The 14,051-nt window shown below is 46.0% G+C and overlaps 2 protein-coding genes across 2 annotated transcripts; both read right to left on the bottom strand.

The window, feature by feature from the left end:
• Nucleotides 1–5,138: 5,138 nt before the first annotated feature.
• Nucleotides 5,139–6,228, bottom strand: LOC114867332 (lysozyme C-like). Its single transcript, XM_029169935.3, has 4 exons — nucleotides 6,061–6,228; nucleotides 5,662–5,823; nucleotides 5,464–5,542; nucleotides 5,139–5,387 (listed from the first exon to the last, which is right to left on the bottom strand). Exons 1-4 carry the CDS (start codon nucleotides 6,188–6,190, stop codon nucleotides 5,309–5,311), a joined length of 450 nt encoding a protein of 149 aa, XP_029025768.1. The 5' UTR covers nucleotides 6,191–6,228; the 3' UTR covers nucleotides 5,139–5,308.
• Nucleotides 6,229–12,291: 6,063 nt separating this feature from the next.
• LOC114867333 (lysozyme C-like) lies at nucleotides 12,292–13,548 on the bottom strand. Its single transcript, XM_029169936.3, has 4 exons — nucleotides 13,329–13,548; nucleotides 12,810–12,971; nucleotides 12,612–12,690; nucleotides 12,292–12,535 (listed from the first exon to the last, which is right to left on the bottom strand). Exons 1-4 carry the CDS (start codon nucleotides 13,456–13,458, stop codon nucleotides 12,466–12,468), a joined length of 441 nt encoding a protein of 146 aa, XP_029025769.1. The 5' UTR covers nucleotides 13,459–13,548; the 3' UTR covers nucleotides 12,292–12,465.
• Nucleotides 13,549–14,051: the final 503 nt, after the last annotated feature.

Raw genomic sequence — 14,051 nt, 5'->3', positions numbered from 1 at the left:
AAGTCCAGAAATGTCCAAGATTGAATCCTGACAAGAAGTTAATCTGTCATCTACAACACAGTGATGGATTGATGGTCATGTGATTAACTGTTCTGGGTCATCACACATTAAATTGGCTACGTGTTCTTCCAGTTCCCATGTTGGACTGTGTGTGTGTGTGTGTGTGTGTGTGTGTGTGTGTGTGTGTGTGTGTGTGTGTGTGTGTGTGTGTGTGTGTGAGAGAGAGAGAGACAAACCAGCCAGCTCTGCCCTCATTTGCATCTGCTAATGGCTCCATGATGCCAGTTTCTGATCACTGCAACAGCACATTTAAATTCTTGCTCCACTGCCAGATGCACCCCCCCCCCCCCCCACACACACACACACACTTATTCACACCCAACATACACACTCCCTCACTCTCTTTCTTTCACTCACTCCAGCTTAAGTACTTTAGGAGCAGCCCACAAGAAATCACCAGCTGCGTTTGACTTTCAGTGATGCTGCAGCAAAGACATGACAAAGAAACATCTCTGTTACAATATTACATTATATTTAATACTCAGCAGGAACACTAAAATGCACTATACTAAGCTAAACAAGTTGAATGGACAAAAAGTTTAATTTAGGATGGACACTTGTGGCTCTAAGAGCCCAATATTGTGTGCCAGGCCTATTGTCTTTAATTATAGCAGTCTATTTTGTCTACATACATACAGAACTGTAAATATACATACTGTATATATCATATGCAGTATATGCTTCCATCCCAGCTATCAACACCTAAAACTCTGCCCCTTCTCGTCCTGGCTACTTGATGAGTCTTCACCTCCTGTTAAGATGTCTGCTATCGGCTGGAATAAACACATCATTTACTAAAAATACACAGAACATGACAAAGAAAACAAGAACTGTAAAAACTAAAAGTGGCAGGATGTCTGGTCCGCAGCCTCTGCAGCATCAGTATTGACTCACACCGGCACTGCACCTGATACTGTTTTACAGCAGGTTATTCTCATGGTGGTTGAACATGCAGGAATGTGGAAAATAGTTTACAAGACAGGCAATTTGATAAAATAAATAAATAAACTCACTGTAAAGTTTACAGTGAGTTTTTTTACAGGCACACAAGTAACCAAGAGCGTCTCCACAAGCCGGAGTCATAACAGAGACAAGACGCTCTGGAGTTTGCTCTGTTAATCCACTGTTTACTAAACTGAACTACAAGAACTCTACTGGTAGAAGCAACTTGTAAATCTATTGGATGAGTTTTTAATATTCTTCTGATCTAGTCTCTCATCTCTTCTTAGTAATGGGCTGCCATTTTTGCACTGGGGCTCTGCTACAAACTGATTACATCACAAAATTATTGTTAATAAAATTGTCAGACTTAGCCGGTCCTGGTTGTTCATTGGTCACATTTTAAGAACATTAACATTAACATGAACATTAACATTTTAAGAGCGGACTCTGACAGAAACCTGATACTTAGGTCTGCAAGTTGCAGATCAGAAAGACCTGGCTTTGTGTGAACAATGACTGGTGCAGCTGCTATAGGTGTTGTATGTACATTGTATTTGCTCCTTGCTTCAAGTAAAAAGGGCAGATTTAGACTCCAGGCATTACGTCTCTATTGATCAAATCAAAGTATTGGGTTTACAAAGTGTGGGTTACACACACACACACACACACACACACACACACACACACACACACACACACACACACACACACACACACACACACACACACACACACACACACACACACACACACACACCGCTAACCAACCAGAGGTCCAACCAGAACCACACATCTGCCATGGAGGTTCAGAGCATTTTAGCATCCAATGTTGAATTGAAACAGCTTCATATAGGAGTATGTGAAATATTCACCAAGCACCAACATTAAACAGGAAACTTCACCAACCAACCAACCCACCAGCCTACTGTTTGGAAGACAAACAACACTCTGTGGCTTATATAAACTCCTATAAGCCTTAACATGTGGAGGCAGCTGCTCTGGGCTAAACAGGCTGTGTTCAAGCTGACCACAGGGAAAATAATAAATAATAAGGAACTGCAGGACATTTACAGAAGGTCAGGTGATGCAGACTGCTTCAGCTATGGGTTTAATATAAAATAAAGATTGAACTGTAACTTTGAATGTATAAAATAGTCCTGGACCTTTTACGGTGACATGCTGTATGCAAGTTCATCTCCTGATCTTGAGCAGACCACACTGCAGGTAGTGAAGATGCTTAACTCAAACTCAACAGGTTGGTCTTCCTCCAAACTGTTCCTGTGTGAAGCTGAAGTCTCCTCTGATTTTGTGACTGTAGATTCACACACGCCCAAGAGGTTCAAAGAAAATACAACTAAAAAAAACAAGGATCTCTGATATCCTCCTTTAAACCTTTTAGGTTCAAGAACATAAAAGGTGTCAGCAAAACCATCATTTAGCTCCTGCCCATACATGCATGCACCCAGAAATGTTGTCAGGCAGCTTTTCACACTGTAGATTCATGTTGAACAGATACAGTTTTCACCACACCACATGACGTCACACTGTGCACAATGTTTATCTGTAAAAAACGTGTCTAACAGAGAGGAAACATGGCTGCAGGAGAAAGGCAACTTAGCGGCTTCTCAGCCGGACAAACTGGGCCCTAACAAGGGATTTGAAAATAAGTCAGCCGTTCAGCGGAGTCGGACCAGAACACACAAACAAGCTATGAGGGCGAGGAACCAAATGCAGAGACCCAAGGACACAAGAAATTATTAATAATTAATTTATTATTGGCGACAAGAAAAAAACATAAAGACAGATAAGGGAAACATAATTTCAACTAAAAAACACTGTGCAAATTAACACAAAGTTACAAACTTCAGCACAAATAAATAGGCAGGGTTCATACAAACCTTACAGAGCCAATAAAGAGGAACCACGGATGAGCAACTGAAAATGAACCAACAAAGATCCAAACAAAACCTAGCACGTAAATACATACTGTAACACAACTGAACCTAATTACGCTAGACAGGAACATCCTAAGTAAGGCAGGAATGAAAGCCTAAAGCGCCTCCAGCAGAACGGAGGGCCCTATCGTCACATTCGCCCCTTTGTAGGAAGTTTTGAAAAGTTCATCCATCCATCCATTTTCATCCGCTTATCTGAGGCTGGGTCGTGGGGGCAGCAGTCTGAGCAGAGAGTTCCAGAGACTTCCCTCTCCCCGGACACTTCCTCCAGCTCTTCTGGTGGGACCCCAAGGCATTCCCAGGACAGTCGAGAGACAATGACGTCTGTCAATCTCACACTCCATCCTTCCCTCAATTGTGAACAAGACCCCAAGATAGTAGAACTCCTCCACTTGGGGCAGGAACCATGGCCTCAGATTTGGAGGAACTGATTCTTATCCCAGCTGCTTCACACTCAGCTGCAAACTGACCCAGCGCACACTAAAGGTCACCTGGTAGGACTCCTTCTTCAGCTTGATGGCGTCCCTTACCTCCGGCGTTCAGGGATTACCACCACGACAGGCACCAGAGACCCTGCGTCCACAGCTCCGAACGGCTGCGTTGACAATGGAGGTGGAGAACATGGTCCACTCAGACTCTATTTGTCCAACCTCCCTCTGAATCTGGTCGGAGCTCTCCCGGAGGTGTGAGTTAAAGGTCAGTCTGACAGAGGGTTCAGCCAGGCGTTCCCAACAGACCATCAGGATACGTTTGGGCCTGGCAAGTCGTTCCAGCCTCCTTCCTTCCCAGTGGATCCCACTCAGCACCAGGTGGTGATCAGTTGACAGCTCAGCCCCTCTTTTTACCCGAGTGTCCGAAACATATGGCCGAAGGTCAGGTGAAACCACTACAAAGTTTATAATTGACCTCCTGCCTAGGGTGTCCGGGTGCCATCTGCACCGATAGACACCCTTATGTTCGAACATGGTGTTTGTTATGGCCAAACTGTGCCTAGCACAGAAGCCCAATAACATAACACCATTCAGGTTCAGATCAAAGAGGCCATTCTTCGCACTGCCGTTTGGCCTGTAAGCACAAACAACAGTGAGTGACCTATCCCCCACCTGAAGGCGCAGCGACCCTCTCGTCCACCGGGGAAAACTCCAACACATGGCGACTAAGCTGGGGAGCTATGAGCAAGCCCACACCAGCCCACCGCCTCTCAGCGCAGGCAACTCCAGAGTAGAAGAGGGTCCGGCCCCTCTCAACGAGTTGGGTTCCAGACCCCAGGCTGTGTGTGGAGGTGAGCCCGACTATTTCTAGCCGGTACCGCTCGACCTCCTGCACAAGCTCAGGTTCCTTCCCCCAAGTGACGTAACATTCCATGTCCCAATAGCCAGATTGGTTATCCAGGGATTGGGTCGCCTTCGACTGCTGCCCAATCCACTATGCACCGGCCCCCTACAGCTCCCGCATAGTGGGTCCACCTCAGGACGGTCCTGCGGGCCCCGTGAGAATAGGCCCGGCCACCAGGCGAGCCCCACCCGGGCGATGTCTTGGTCCTTGCTGGTTTTCCTTACATAGGGGGGTTTGTGAACCGCTCTTAGTCTGGCCCATCACCCAGGACCTGTTTGCCTTGGGAGACCCTACCAGGGGCATTTAGCCCCCGACAACATAGCCCCCGGGGTCATTCGGGCACACAAACACCTCCACCACGATAAGGCGGCGGTTGAAGGAGAACCCACAAGGTTTCTCGCTCCATGTATCACTGCAGGTCTTCCTTCAACTTAAGAGGCTCAATCAGTGGCTTCATTTAGAGGGAAGTGCAGGTTGTGTAGATGTTGGTAAAGTGGACAATTAAACCTGGAAACAGTGGCTTCAGGGGCCCATCATCACTAAACATTATTACTATGTTGTGGTCACTAATGAAAGTTTATTAATTTAAAATCATAAATTAGTTCATCTTCCATCCAAACTGTGCATGAACCAACGGGGGAATGAACTGGAGCAGGTCCCAGCTCTCACTGGACCAAAGGCAGATCTACTTCTGTATTGTGGTGCTGGGATATTCATATATTTGGAGCCCGCACAGGTTACTATTGTATTAAGAAACAGACACATTAATGTTTCCTTCATATTCAAAATGTAAAACATTGTTGTGAGAGGTTTTCATCTTTCCCAATAATAACATATTTAAGCACATGAGGGTATAAGGTTTTATTGTTATTCAGTCATTAAGAAAAATCAGCCTTTTATTTAGTTGTTAATGAACAAACACACCTGGAAAAAGTAGAACTGCCTTTTAAACAGTCGCTAAAGAGAGAAGCATTTCATCATTGCAGCAGAAGTAGTGAGTCTTGGTCCCATGCGCCTCAGTCCAGCTCACATCCTGCCAGGTACGCCTCCAGATCTCTTTCTGACAGGTTTTTACAGTGTTTGCGCCAGGCAAACCTGAAAGCAGACAGAGGGACGTCAGCGTCTGCCTGTCATGACGTCTGCGTCTGTGAGTCACATGACCAGCTCTTACCAAGCACTCATGCCGTACGGATCCCTGACCACGCGTTTGGCACAGTTGATGGCAACACTGACGTCATCACTCAGGAGACCTGCAGAGGATCAACATACGGTTTTAGAAAGAGGAAGCTTTTACTTAAAGCAACAGGAAGTCAGCCGTTGTTAGCTGACATCTACCACTAAAAACGGTTCCTGTGGTCTCATCACTTACTGCTGCATTTGATGTTGCATCCGTTTGCAGTACGTGTGCCATCGTCTTTGTCACACCACCAGCGGCTGTTGATCTGGAAGATGCCATAGTCTATGGATAGGTCAGTGTTGTGGTTGATCGCATCGGTATTGAAGTTTGACTCATGCCGAGTCAGGCAAACCCCTGCACAGCAAACAGAACAGAACAGAACAGAACAGAACAGAATGTCTGGTTCAGACATGAGCTCAGACGCTGCCTTTATATCTAACCCATCCACCCGATCACACTGTTACAGTGAAACCAGAGTAACGCTATCCGTGGTCTGAACACAGCATCAGTCAAATGATGGGACATTTAAGCCTAGTCTGACTAGCCCTGTCTCAGAAAACACCAGGTAATGACTCACACACACATACTCACAGTTGGCCAGACTGTAGCCCCAGTAGGCCAATCCAATCCCATTGTTCTTCAGATATCTGGCCCACTCGCAGCGCTCGTACTGTTTAGCACTGACCACAGCCACCAGCAGCAGAACCAGCAAGATCCTCATTGTTCGCTCTGAGCTCCTCCAAATGAAGGACTGTTGCAGCCTGTGTGCTTTTATAACGGTGAAGAGAAACTGAAAGTGCTGCTCCTCTTGTTTTCTTTGCTGTTGCACAGCAGCCAACTTTCCCTTGTTGAATAAATGCCTCTTTCAGAATTTTTCCATTACACCAATGCATTTTAATTTCTTCAGTGCCCTCCAGACATTTGATCGACATCTTAATCCAGTTCCCTTTGATCATGTTTCTATAGAAGCGTTTCACACAGTTGGATGCGTTCCCACAAAACGTTTTGGGAGATGAAAATCTGTGTCTTGTTCGTTTTCAGGAAGGATTCTTGCAGAGGTGGTCCAGAACAACACACAACAAGAACAGCGCAAACTGTTCAAGTCAATGTGAACATGCCTTTAGGTTTCAGCCCAAGGTCACAGACGCTCATACCAGGAGGATCTCATTCATTGGATCAGACATTCGAAGCATGTTTCCAGTCCAGCACCAACATTTGAGAAAATCATCACTTTTCTGTCAGTTTCAAATAAAACCTCACATAATTTTACGGAATTGGACCCGTTCAACTCGTCAGCATGATGAAGCTAAATGTTCAAGGAATTTTAGGGTTAATAATTTAATGGAAAAATGGAAAGTTATGAACTTCCCACAAACTGTTGTTTTCACTTTCTAATTTTATTGAAGACAAATGATCTGGTTCCTAGTTTCACTCTGACTCTGTTTCTGCCTCTGGGCACTGGAAGTGTTCCAGTGATGCTGGGAAAGCACCATCCTCACCACAAATCACCATGAGGGGGGTTGTTTGTTCAGAAACTTAGGACTTTGTGTGAGGACTTGACTGTTTGGATGAGGTTTATGTTTTTTCACCCGCTCCTGTTGGTTTTGTCTCTGTCTGGTTTGTTTTCTAGTTTTGTTACATTTAGTGTTTTTTTCTGGTTCATTTGTCATGTTTGTTTTGTTTTGAATCAGATTCCCAATTTGTGACTTTGTTCAGAATGTGAACAACATCTCACGTGAGCATATGGAGAAGCCGTATATGCTTCTGCATAATTATACATCAGGTTTTTTGCTTTGCAGGTCTGTGTGAACATCATTGATCACTGCACTGGCTGCCTTTAGAGACGGTTGGGTGACTACACCACAAGCAGTTAACATGCAGTAATCAGAGGATCCATTGGTTTGTGCTGTTTGACGCCCACTTTGCCAGAAAAACTCTGCAGGAAAATAGAACAGACTGTGGTGGAAATTTTGGAATAAAGGCGGATGAGAGAGTTGTCCTTTTGTGCGATTTATTAAAATAATAAAGAAACTAAAAATAATGGGGAAAGTAAATCAAAAACATGGATGTTGATCGTGCACATCGACAAACCAAAAACCAGCTGGGGAGATCAGTGCACACACCACGCAGGTGTGATGCAAAGAGCCCACGATCCTCAAGTTGCTTCTGCCTTTTAACCCCTTTCTCTGGCTCTGGTGGAATGTCTATCTGTCCCAATAGAACTGTTTGTGTCGCCTTATCTCACTGTGAGTGAGAATCTTTGCCTTCTCACTTCTGCATCACCCTGTCTTGGTGACAGGTGTCACCCACCTTCAGTGCACTTTACTGTAGTTCCACACACTCACGTCCAAGATGGGTTGCAGGGTTCTGGGGTGCCTTTACCGCTGCCCTCTGCTTCCCCCGGGTTGGGGGAGTTGGGCGGGGCACATGGACAGCAGGCCGGAGACCTACCCTCCCCACGAATGAAATCAAGCGAATGGTGTGGGTGCGAGAAAGTATCTGAGAGTGCATTGGTTCACGTATGATTGACTAGTTTGTTGTGAGAGAGTTTATGGTGTATATGTGTTGATGTGATGATGTGTGTTGTACGTGTGGGTGGGTGTATGCGTCTGTGTTTGTGTGAGTGTGTATGCGTGTGGTGCAGTTGGAGTGTGGGGGGTCCGGTTTTCCGCCCGGGGTACGATGATCATCTGCCTGGGTGGTCTCTTTTCTGCTGACCCCACCAATTGCTGGCCTTGTGCTGCAGGCCGGTGTGGTGCCAGGGGATGAGGTCGGGCCGATGGGGTCGGCCCCGCTCCGCTCGTGTGGGGGTGGTGGACTGGGGGTGGGCCCCTCCCTGGGTGCAGGGGCATCTCCTTGTGGGCTCCCTACGGACCGTGGGTCCTCGGGCTCCACTCTTTCAGGCCGACCCTCCCATCGGGGGGAGTGTTTGCCCCTGGTTCTCACACGTTGCACGCTGGTTGCACCCCTACACCCCCCTTCCGGACACACACCCTAAAGCAGAAACTTCAACCTGTCCACCAACACAGCAACATCACACATATTTGGGATTAGCTAAATAAACCATTAAATAAACCATAAATCAAGAAGAGTATATATATTATACATATACCCCTCTTGTTAAAGCAAAGCTGTCCATCACAATATGACATTCAGCGTAAGATATGCAGCTTGTTAAACTGCTGGACAGAAAAAAAAAAAAAAAGAGAGTGCGGCATCTTAGATCTGTGGTGTTTTTGATGAAGGCACTAACTGACTTTGGCCTGTGTACATTACCCAAACACACATTACCAATGATAACCCACCCTAAATCTAACTTCTGTGCAAAGGGCGGATCGTGGGATCCGCTAATTTGTTTGCGTACTTTGTGCAACCTCAGGATATGTCTTCCCGAGAGCCATAATAATCGGAGCTTGATCAAGGTCTGGAATACAGTGTGAGATTGTCTTCAAGTGGGGGTGATGTTGAGCTCCCTCTGGATAGGAATTTCTTCTCTGTTGTTGGGAATGTCGTTACACTCTGTTAAGCTTTAAGGGGTTCAGACAGTGCCATCTAGTGACTCTAACTGGTAACCGGCCGCTAGCCTTCCTGCCTGACAACTGTTACAGATTCAGCATACATAATTTCCAGTATTAATGTTGATTTCCGGTTTTATTTTGGTACTTCCCTTTTTGTTTCCTTCAACGCTGACGCCACAGCCGTACTCTAGGTCATTTTTTGACTTCAGCTCCAGTTTCTCATCTGAATCCAGTCCACGTCTCAGCTCCAGCTTCGTGTTCCGCCCCAGCTCAAGTTTTGACTCCAGCTCAAGTTTTGACTCCAGCTCAAGTTTTGACTCCAGCTCCATTTTGTCATGAAGGTCCAGTCCACATCTCCAGTCCCTGCCCCTGCTTCTTCAGATCCTGTTCTCTCTATTCTCCCTATTTCTCACCTCTGATAGTGTCCCTGCTGATGGATCAGGAATGATGCCTACATGGAGGTGGTAGAGCTTTGTCATACAGTAGGGCCCCTATGCTAAGTAAGGCAATGGGACAGTTACATTTTCGGCCTCTCAGCCTGCATCAGCCTCAGCTTCTCAGCCTGCTTCAGTCGCACTTTTGCAGTCTGCTGCTGCTACTGCTCCACAACCTGGCTCTGTTGCTCCACTCACTGGTCTCCTGCCAGCCACAACATGCCAGTCTGCTTCAGCTACATGCCCCTGCAATTGACTTACAGACTGTTGCTGCAACAGCCCCTGTCGCCCAAGCTAGTTCAAGCTCCAGCACAGCAGTCACAGCCATTTCAAGCTCCAGTGCAGCAGTTATCTTGCCCAGCCCAAGCTCCTGTGCAGCCATGTCAACCTCAAGCTGCAGTTCAGAATTGATGTGTCGTACATGAACGATTTGTTTAATATAAACTAATCTTTTATATGGCTATGAAGAAACGAGTCCTCTCATTGAACGATTTGTTCATTTTCATGTAGTACCTTCTCTCACCACATGGCAGCTGCACAAGCTCAGTCAGCTGGACAGGAAACAGAAATGATTTGTTTACGACTCACTCAACTGAGCGTCCGTCCTCAGGGACTCATTCTTTTGTCACATGGCAGCCAGGCCGCCCAGGCTCTGTAGCTAGCAGCCCCCTTCTTGTTTAACATGCGCCCTACTGTGTTTGTCTACTGATCTAGTTTTCTTTATGACATGAATCTGTGTAGGATTGCATAGAAAAACTGTGAGTAGTACTTCTACTTTGATACCTTGCAATCACAAATATATGGTATGCTTTCCAACAGTTTTACGGGAAGAGGTGGCAGAGGAACACCACACCAATACTAGAGGAAATAGTTTTGTCTAAAATGAGAGTCAAAATATTTTTTTTGAGCTTTATTTTTAAACGTCCTTTTTTATTTTTTATTTGTTTATTGAGTTTTTCCTTCAACTTGAATTATGTAGTTTACAAGATTCATCTGTTTACAGTCTAAGAGTATATCTATGTGCCTGGATCACACATCACTGCTCCACCTGGTGGATCAATGCGCCATTGCTACACATTTCTCAGGAGAGGCTTAGCTATTCATTACTATGTCACAGTGGGGGATCAGGGGCCTTGCATGGGGATCAGTGAGACCACACTGAAGTCCTGCTGAAACCCTGCTGAAATCATTCAGTGATTCCGAGCCACTCCTACTGTATACAATGTATATGAGTTTGTAAATAATAAAATATAAGAATATTAATAACACCAATAACAACAACAACAACAATAATAATGTCAATGAACAAAATGAATGTACTGTATGACTCAAAATGATTCGTTCCCGAAGGTAAAAAAAAGCGAACTTCAGCCATGTCAAGCTTAAGCTCCAGCTCAGTGGTGTCAAGCTCCTGCTTAGGCTTCAGTTCAGTCAGGTCAAGCTCCTGCTTAGGTTCCAGTTCAGCCGTGTCAAGCTCAAGCTCCAGCTAAGTTGTGTCAAGCTCATGCTGCTGTCCTAGTTCCTGTTTGCCCAGAAGGGACTATTCTTGTCTTTGTTCCTGGCAACCCAGTAAAACGGACCCCTCCAGCCCTGGTTCCTGATGGTCCGGATGCAACCACTCAAGCCCTTGTTCCTGGTGATCTGGTAGAGCAGATCCCTCTAGTTCCTGATGACCATGCCTGCCCTGGTTGCTGGTGGTCCTGAGATGACCACGCCTACTTTGGTTCCAGTCTCTTCTGATCTTGTGTCTGGAGGTGTTTCCCCCGAGGTTCCAGATGCCGGTGTCACTGTTAGCCAGCTCCCTTGATTGTCTCCTGCATCTCCAGGCTTGTGTCCACCATCGACATCCAGCTGCAATGCCCCGGTACAGTATCTGGCCCTGCTCTTCTGCCTTTCTTTCTGGTCCCTAGCCTGCACATAGCTGCCGTCCTGCAGCTTGGCGCCTTCATTCCTGCGTCTGGTGGTCAAATGACTCCCCCTTGTGCACTCTGAAACTGGGCTGGTGCCCTCACCTTTATAGCCTTTACCGCAACTGTAGCGCTGCCTCTTTTGTCGCCGGCTACCTAGACTCTTCAGTCTCTTGGGCCATCCTCGTGTTAGAGGACGCCGTTGCTCCCTGCAAACTCCTTTCACATTTGTTCATGTGCACCAAGAGTGCCTGTTCATCCCAGTGGCTCTTGGACCTTGAGAAGTTTTGGACCTTGTTTTGTCTCCTGACTCAATTAAATGACTTTGACCCATGGGCTTCCTCGTTTTGCCTGTGTTAATACAGTATGTTTAAGTCCCTGTTTTTATAGGCTCTCCTCCAAGAATTCGCCCTGGGGGGGGGTTGTCATAATTGGTGTGTTTTCGTCATTTGTGTTTTTTTTGTTGACTTTCTGTTTAGTTCCTGTTTCTGTTCCAGTCAATTCATGCTTTACTTTCTGTCATGTGATTCTCAGCTGCTGTCATTAGTCCTCAGGTCTGTTATTTAAGCTACAGTACTCACTGTGTCTCCTTGCCAGATTGTTTGTGTTAGTTGTCCTGTCAGCCAGCATTCCAGCACTGATCCAAGTTAAACCTGTGTACCGAACATTGCCTTGGCTTTACCCTACCTTGCCTGCGCTCTGGATTTTTGTATTTGGACTCTGCCTCAGCCTGATCCTTCTCGATACCATGTGTTTGCACTTACTGTTTTTGAACCAAGCCTGACTGACCACCCTGTTGCCTGCTGTATTGGATTCTATTTTTTAAACCTTCTCTGAACTCAGTCCTGCCTTGTGCTGTGCATTTGCGTCTTGTATCCCTGCTGTTCCTGACATATTCAAAATGTAAAACATTGTTGTGAGAGGTTTTCATCTTTCCACTGCAACAATAACATGTTTCAATACGAGGATATACAGTAGGCTTTTATTATTAATCAATCATAATGAAAATCAATGCGTTATTTAATTGTTAATGAAGAAACAAATCTGTAAAAAGTAGAACTGTCTTTTAAACAGTTGCTAAAGAGAGAAACGTTTCATCTTTGTAGGAGAATTATTGAGTCTTGGTCCCACGTGCCTTCAGACCAGACCACATCCCGCCAAGTAGGGGCTCAGATCTTGGTTTTCACAATATTTGCGCCAGGCCACCCTGAAAGCAGACAGAGGGACATCAGCGTCTGCCTGTCATGACGTCTGCGTCTGTGAGTCACATGACCAGCTCTTACCAAGCACTCATGCCGTTCGGATCCCTGACCACGCGTTTGGCACAGTTGATGGCCACACTGACGTCATCACTCAGGAGACCTGCAGAGGATCAACATACGGTTTTAGAAAGAGGAAGCTTTCACTTACAGCAACAGGAAGTCAGCCGTTGTTTGCTGACTTCTACCACTAAAAACGGTTCCTGTGGTCTCATCACTTACTGCTGCATTTGATGTTGCATCCATTTGCAGTAGGTGTGCCATCACCTTTGTCACACCACCAGCGGCTGTTGATCTGGAAGATGCCATAGTCTGTGGATCCGTCGGTGTTGTGGTTGATCGCATCGGTATTGAAGTTTGACTCATGCCGAGTCAGGCAAACCCCTGCACAGCAAACAGAACAGAACAGAACAGAACAGAACAGAACAGAACAGAACAGAACAGAACAGAACAGAACAGAACAGAACAGAACAGATCAGAACAGAACAGAACAGAACAGAACAGAACAGAACAGAACAGAACAGAAGTGTGTCCAGAGTGTCTGGTTCAGACATGAGCTCAGACGCTGCCTTTATATCTAACCCATCCACCCAATCACACTGTTACAGTGAACCCAGAGTAACGCGGTCTGTGGTTGGAACACAGCATCAGTCAAATGATGGGACATTTAAACCTAGTCTAACTAGCCCTGTCTCAGACCAGGTAATGACTTACACACAGTCTTTGCAGACTGATACTCACAGTTGGCCAGACTGTAGCCCCAGTAGGCCAATCCAATCCCATTGTTCTTCAGATATCTGGCCCACTCGCAGCGCTCGTACTGTTTAGCACTGACCACAGCCACCAGCAGCAGAACCAGCAGGATCCTCATCTTTCGCTCTGAGCTCCTCCAAATGAAGGACTGTTGCAAATGAAGAACTGTTGTCTAAATGAAGAACTGTTGTCTAAATGAAGAACTGTTGCAGCCGACGTGCTTTTATAACGGTGAAGAGAAACTGAAAGTGCTGCTCTTCTTGTTTTCTTTGCTGTTGCGCAGCAGCCAACATTCCCTTGTTGAATAAATGCCTCTTTCAGGATTTTTCAATTACACCAATGCATTTTAATTCCATCAGTGCCCTCCAGACATTTGATCGACATCTTAATCCAGTTCCCTTTGATCATGTTTCTATAGAAGAAAGAAAAATGAAGTTTCACACAGTTGGATGCGTTCCCACAAAACGTTTTGGGAGATACTTCTTGGTTTTCTCTGTACCAGCCCCAGCAACGGTCAGGCTGAGAGGGGGCGGGGCCAGGTTGAGAAGGGGCGGGGCCAGGCTGCTGGAGCGCAACTCCTTTGTCCGCCATTTTTTTTCCTCACATACGTGTGCTGCACTAATATTCGATGGTCGGAGGTCCTACTGTAGATTATTCAGAAGACAGCGAGTTCTACAGCACAGTCTGATATTCATGGTTAGTTGTATGAGC

The sequence above is a fragment of the Betta splendens genome, chromosome 12 (assembly GCF_900634795.4).
Source record: "Betta splendens chromosome 12, fBetSpl5.4, whole genome shotgun sequence".
NCBI lineage: Eukaryota > Metazoa > Chordata > Actinopteri > Anabantiformes > Osphronemidae > Betta > Betta splendens.
The sequence above is the reverse complement of the archived record's forward strand: the minus strand, read 5'-3'. Positions and strand labels throughout refer to the sequence as shown.

Excerpts from the sequence above, each read along its gene's own strand:
- LOC114867333 (XM_029169936.3), bottom strand. The coding sequence starts at position 13,458 with ATGAGGATCCTGCTGGTTCTGCTGCTGGTGGCTGTGGTCAGTGCTAAA. Across the intron at positions 12,972-13,328 it reads GGGCTACAGTCTGGCCAACT|GGGTTTGCCTGACTCGGCAT; the intron begins GTGAGTATCAGT and ends TTTGCTGTGCAG. Across the intron at positions 12,536-12,611 it reads CCGAACGGCATGAGTGCTTG|GGTGGCCTGGCGCAAATATT; the intron begins GTAAGAGCTGGT and ends GTCTGCTTTCAG.
- LOC114867332 (XM_029169935.3), bottom strand. The coding sequence starts at position 6,190 with ATGAGGATCTTGCTGGTTCTGCTGCTGGTGGCTGTGGTCAGTGCTAAA. Across the intron at positions 5,824-6,060 it reads GGGCTACAGTCTGGCCAACT|GGGTTTGCCTGACTCGGCAT; the intron begins GTGAGTATGTGT and ends TTTGCTGTGCAG. Across the intron at positions 5,543-5,661 it reads ATGCAACATCAAATGCAGCA|GTCTCCTGAGTGATGACGTC; the intron begins GTAAGTGATGAG and ends GATCCTCTGCAG.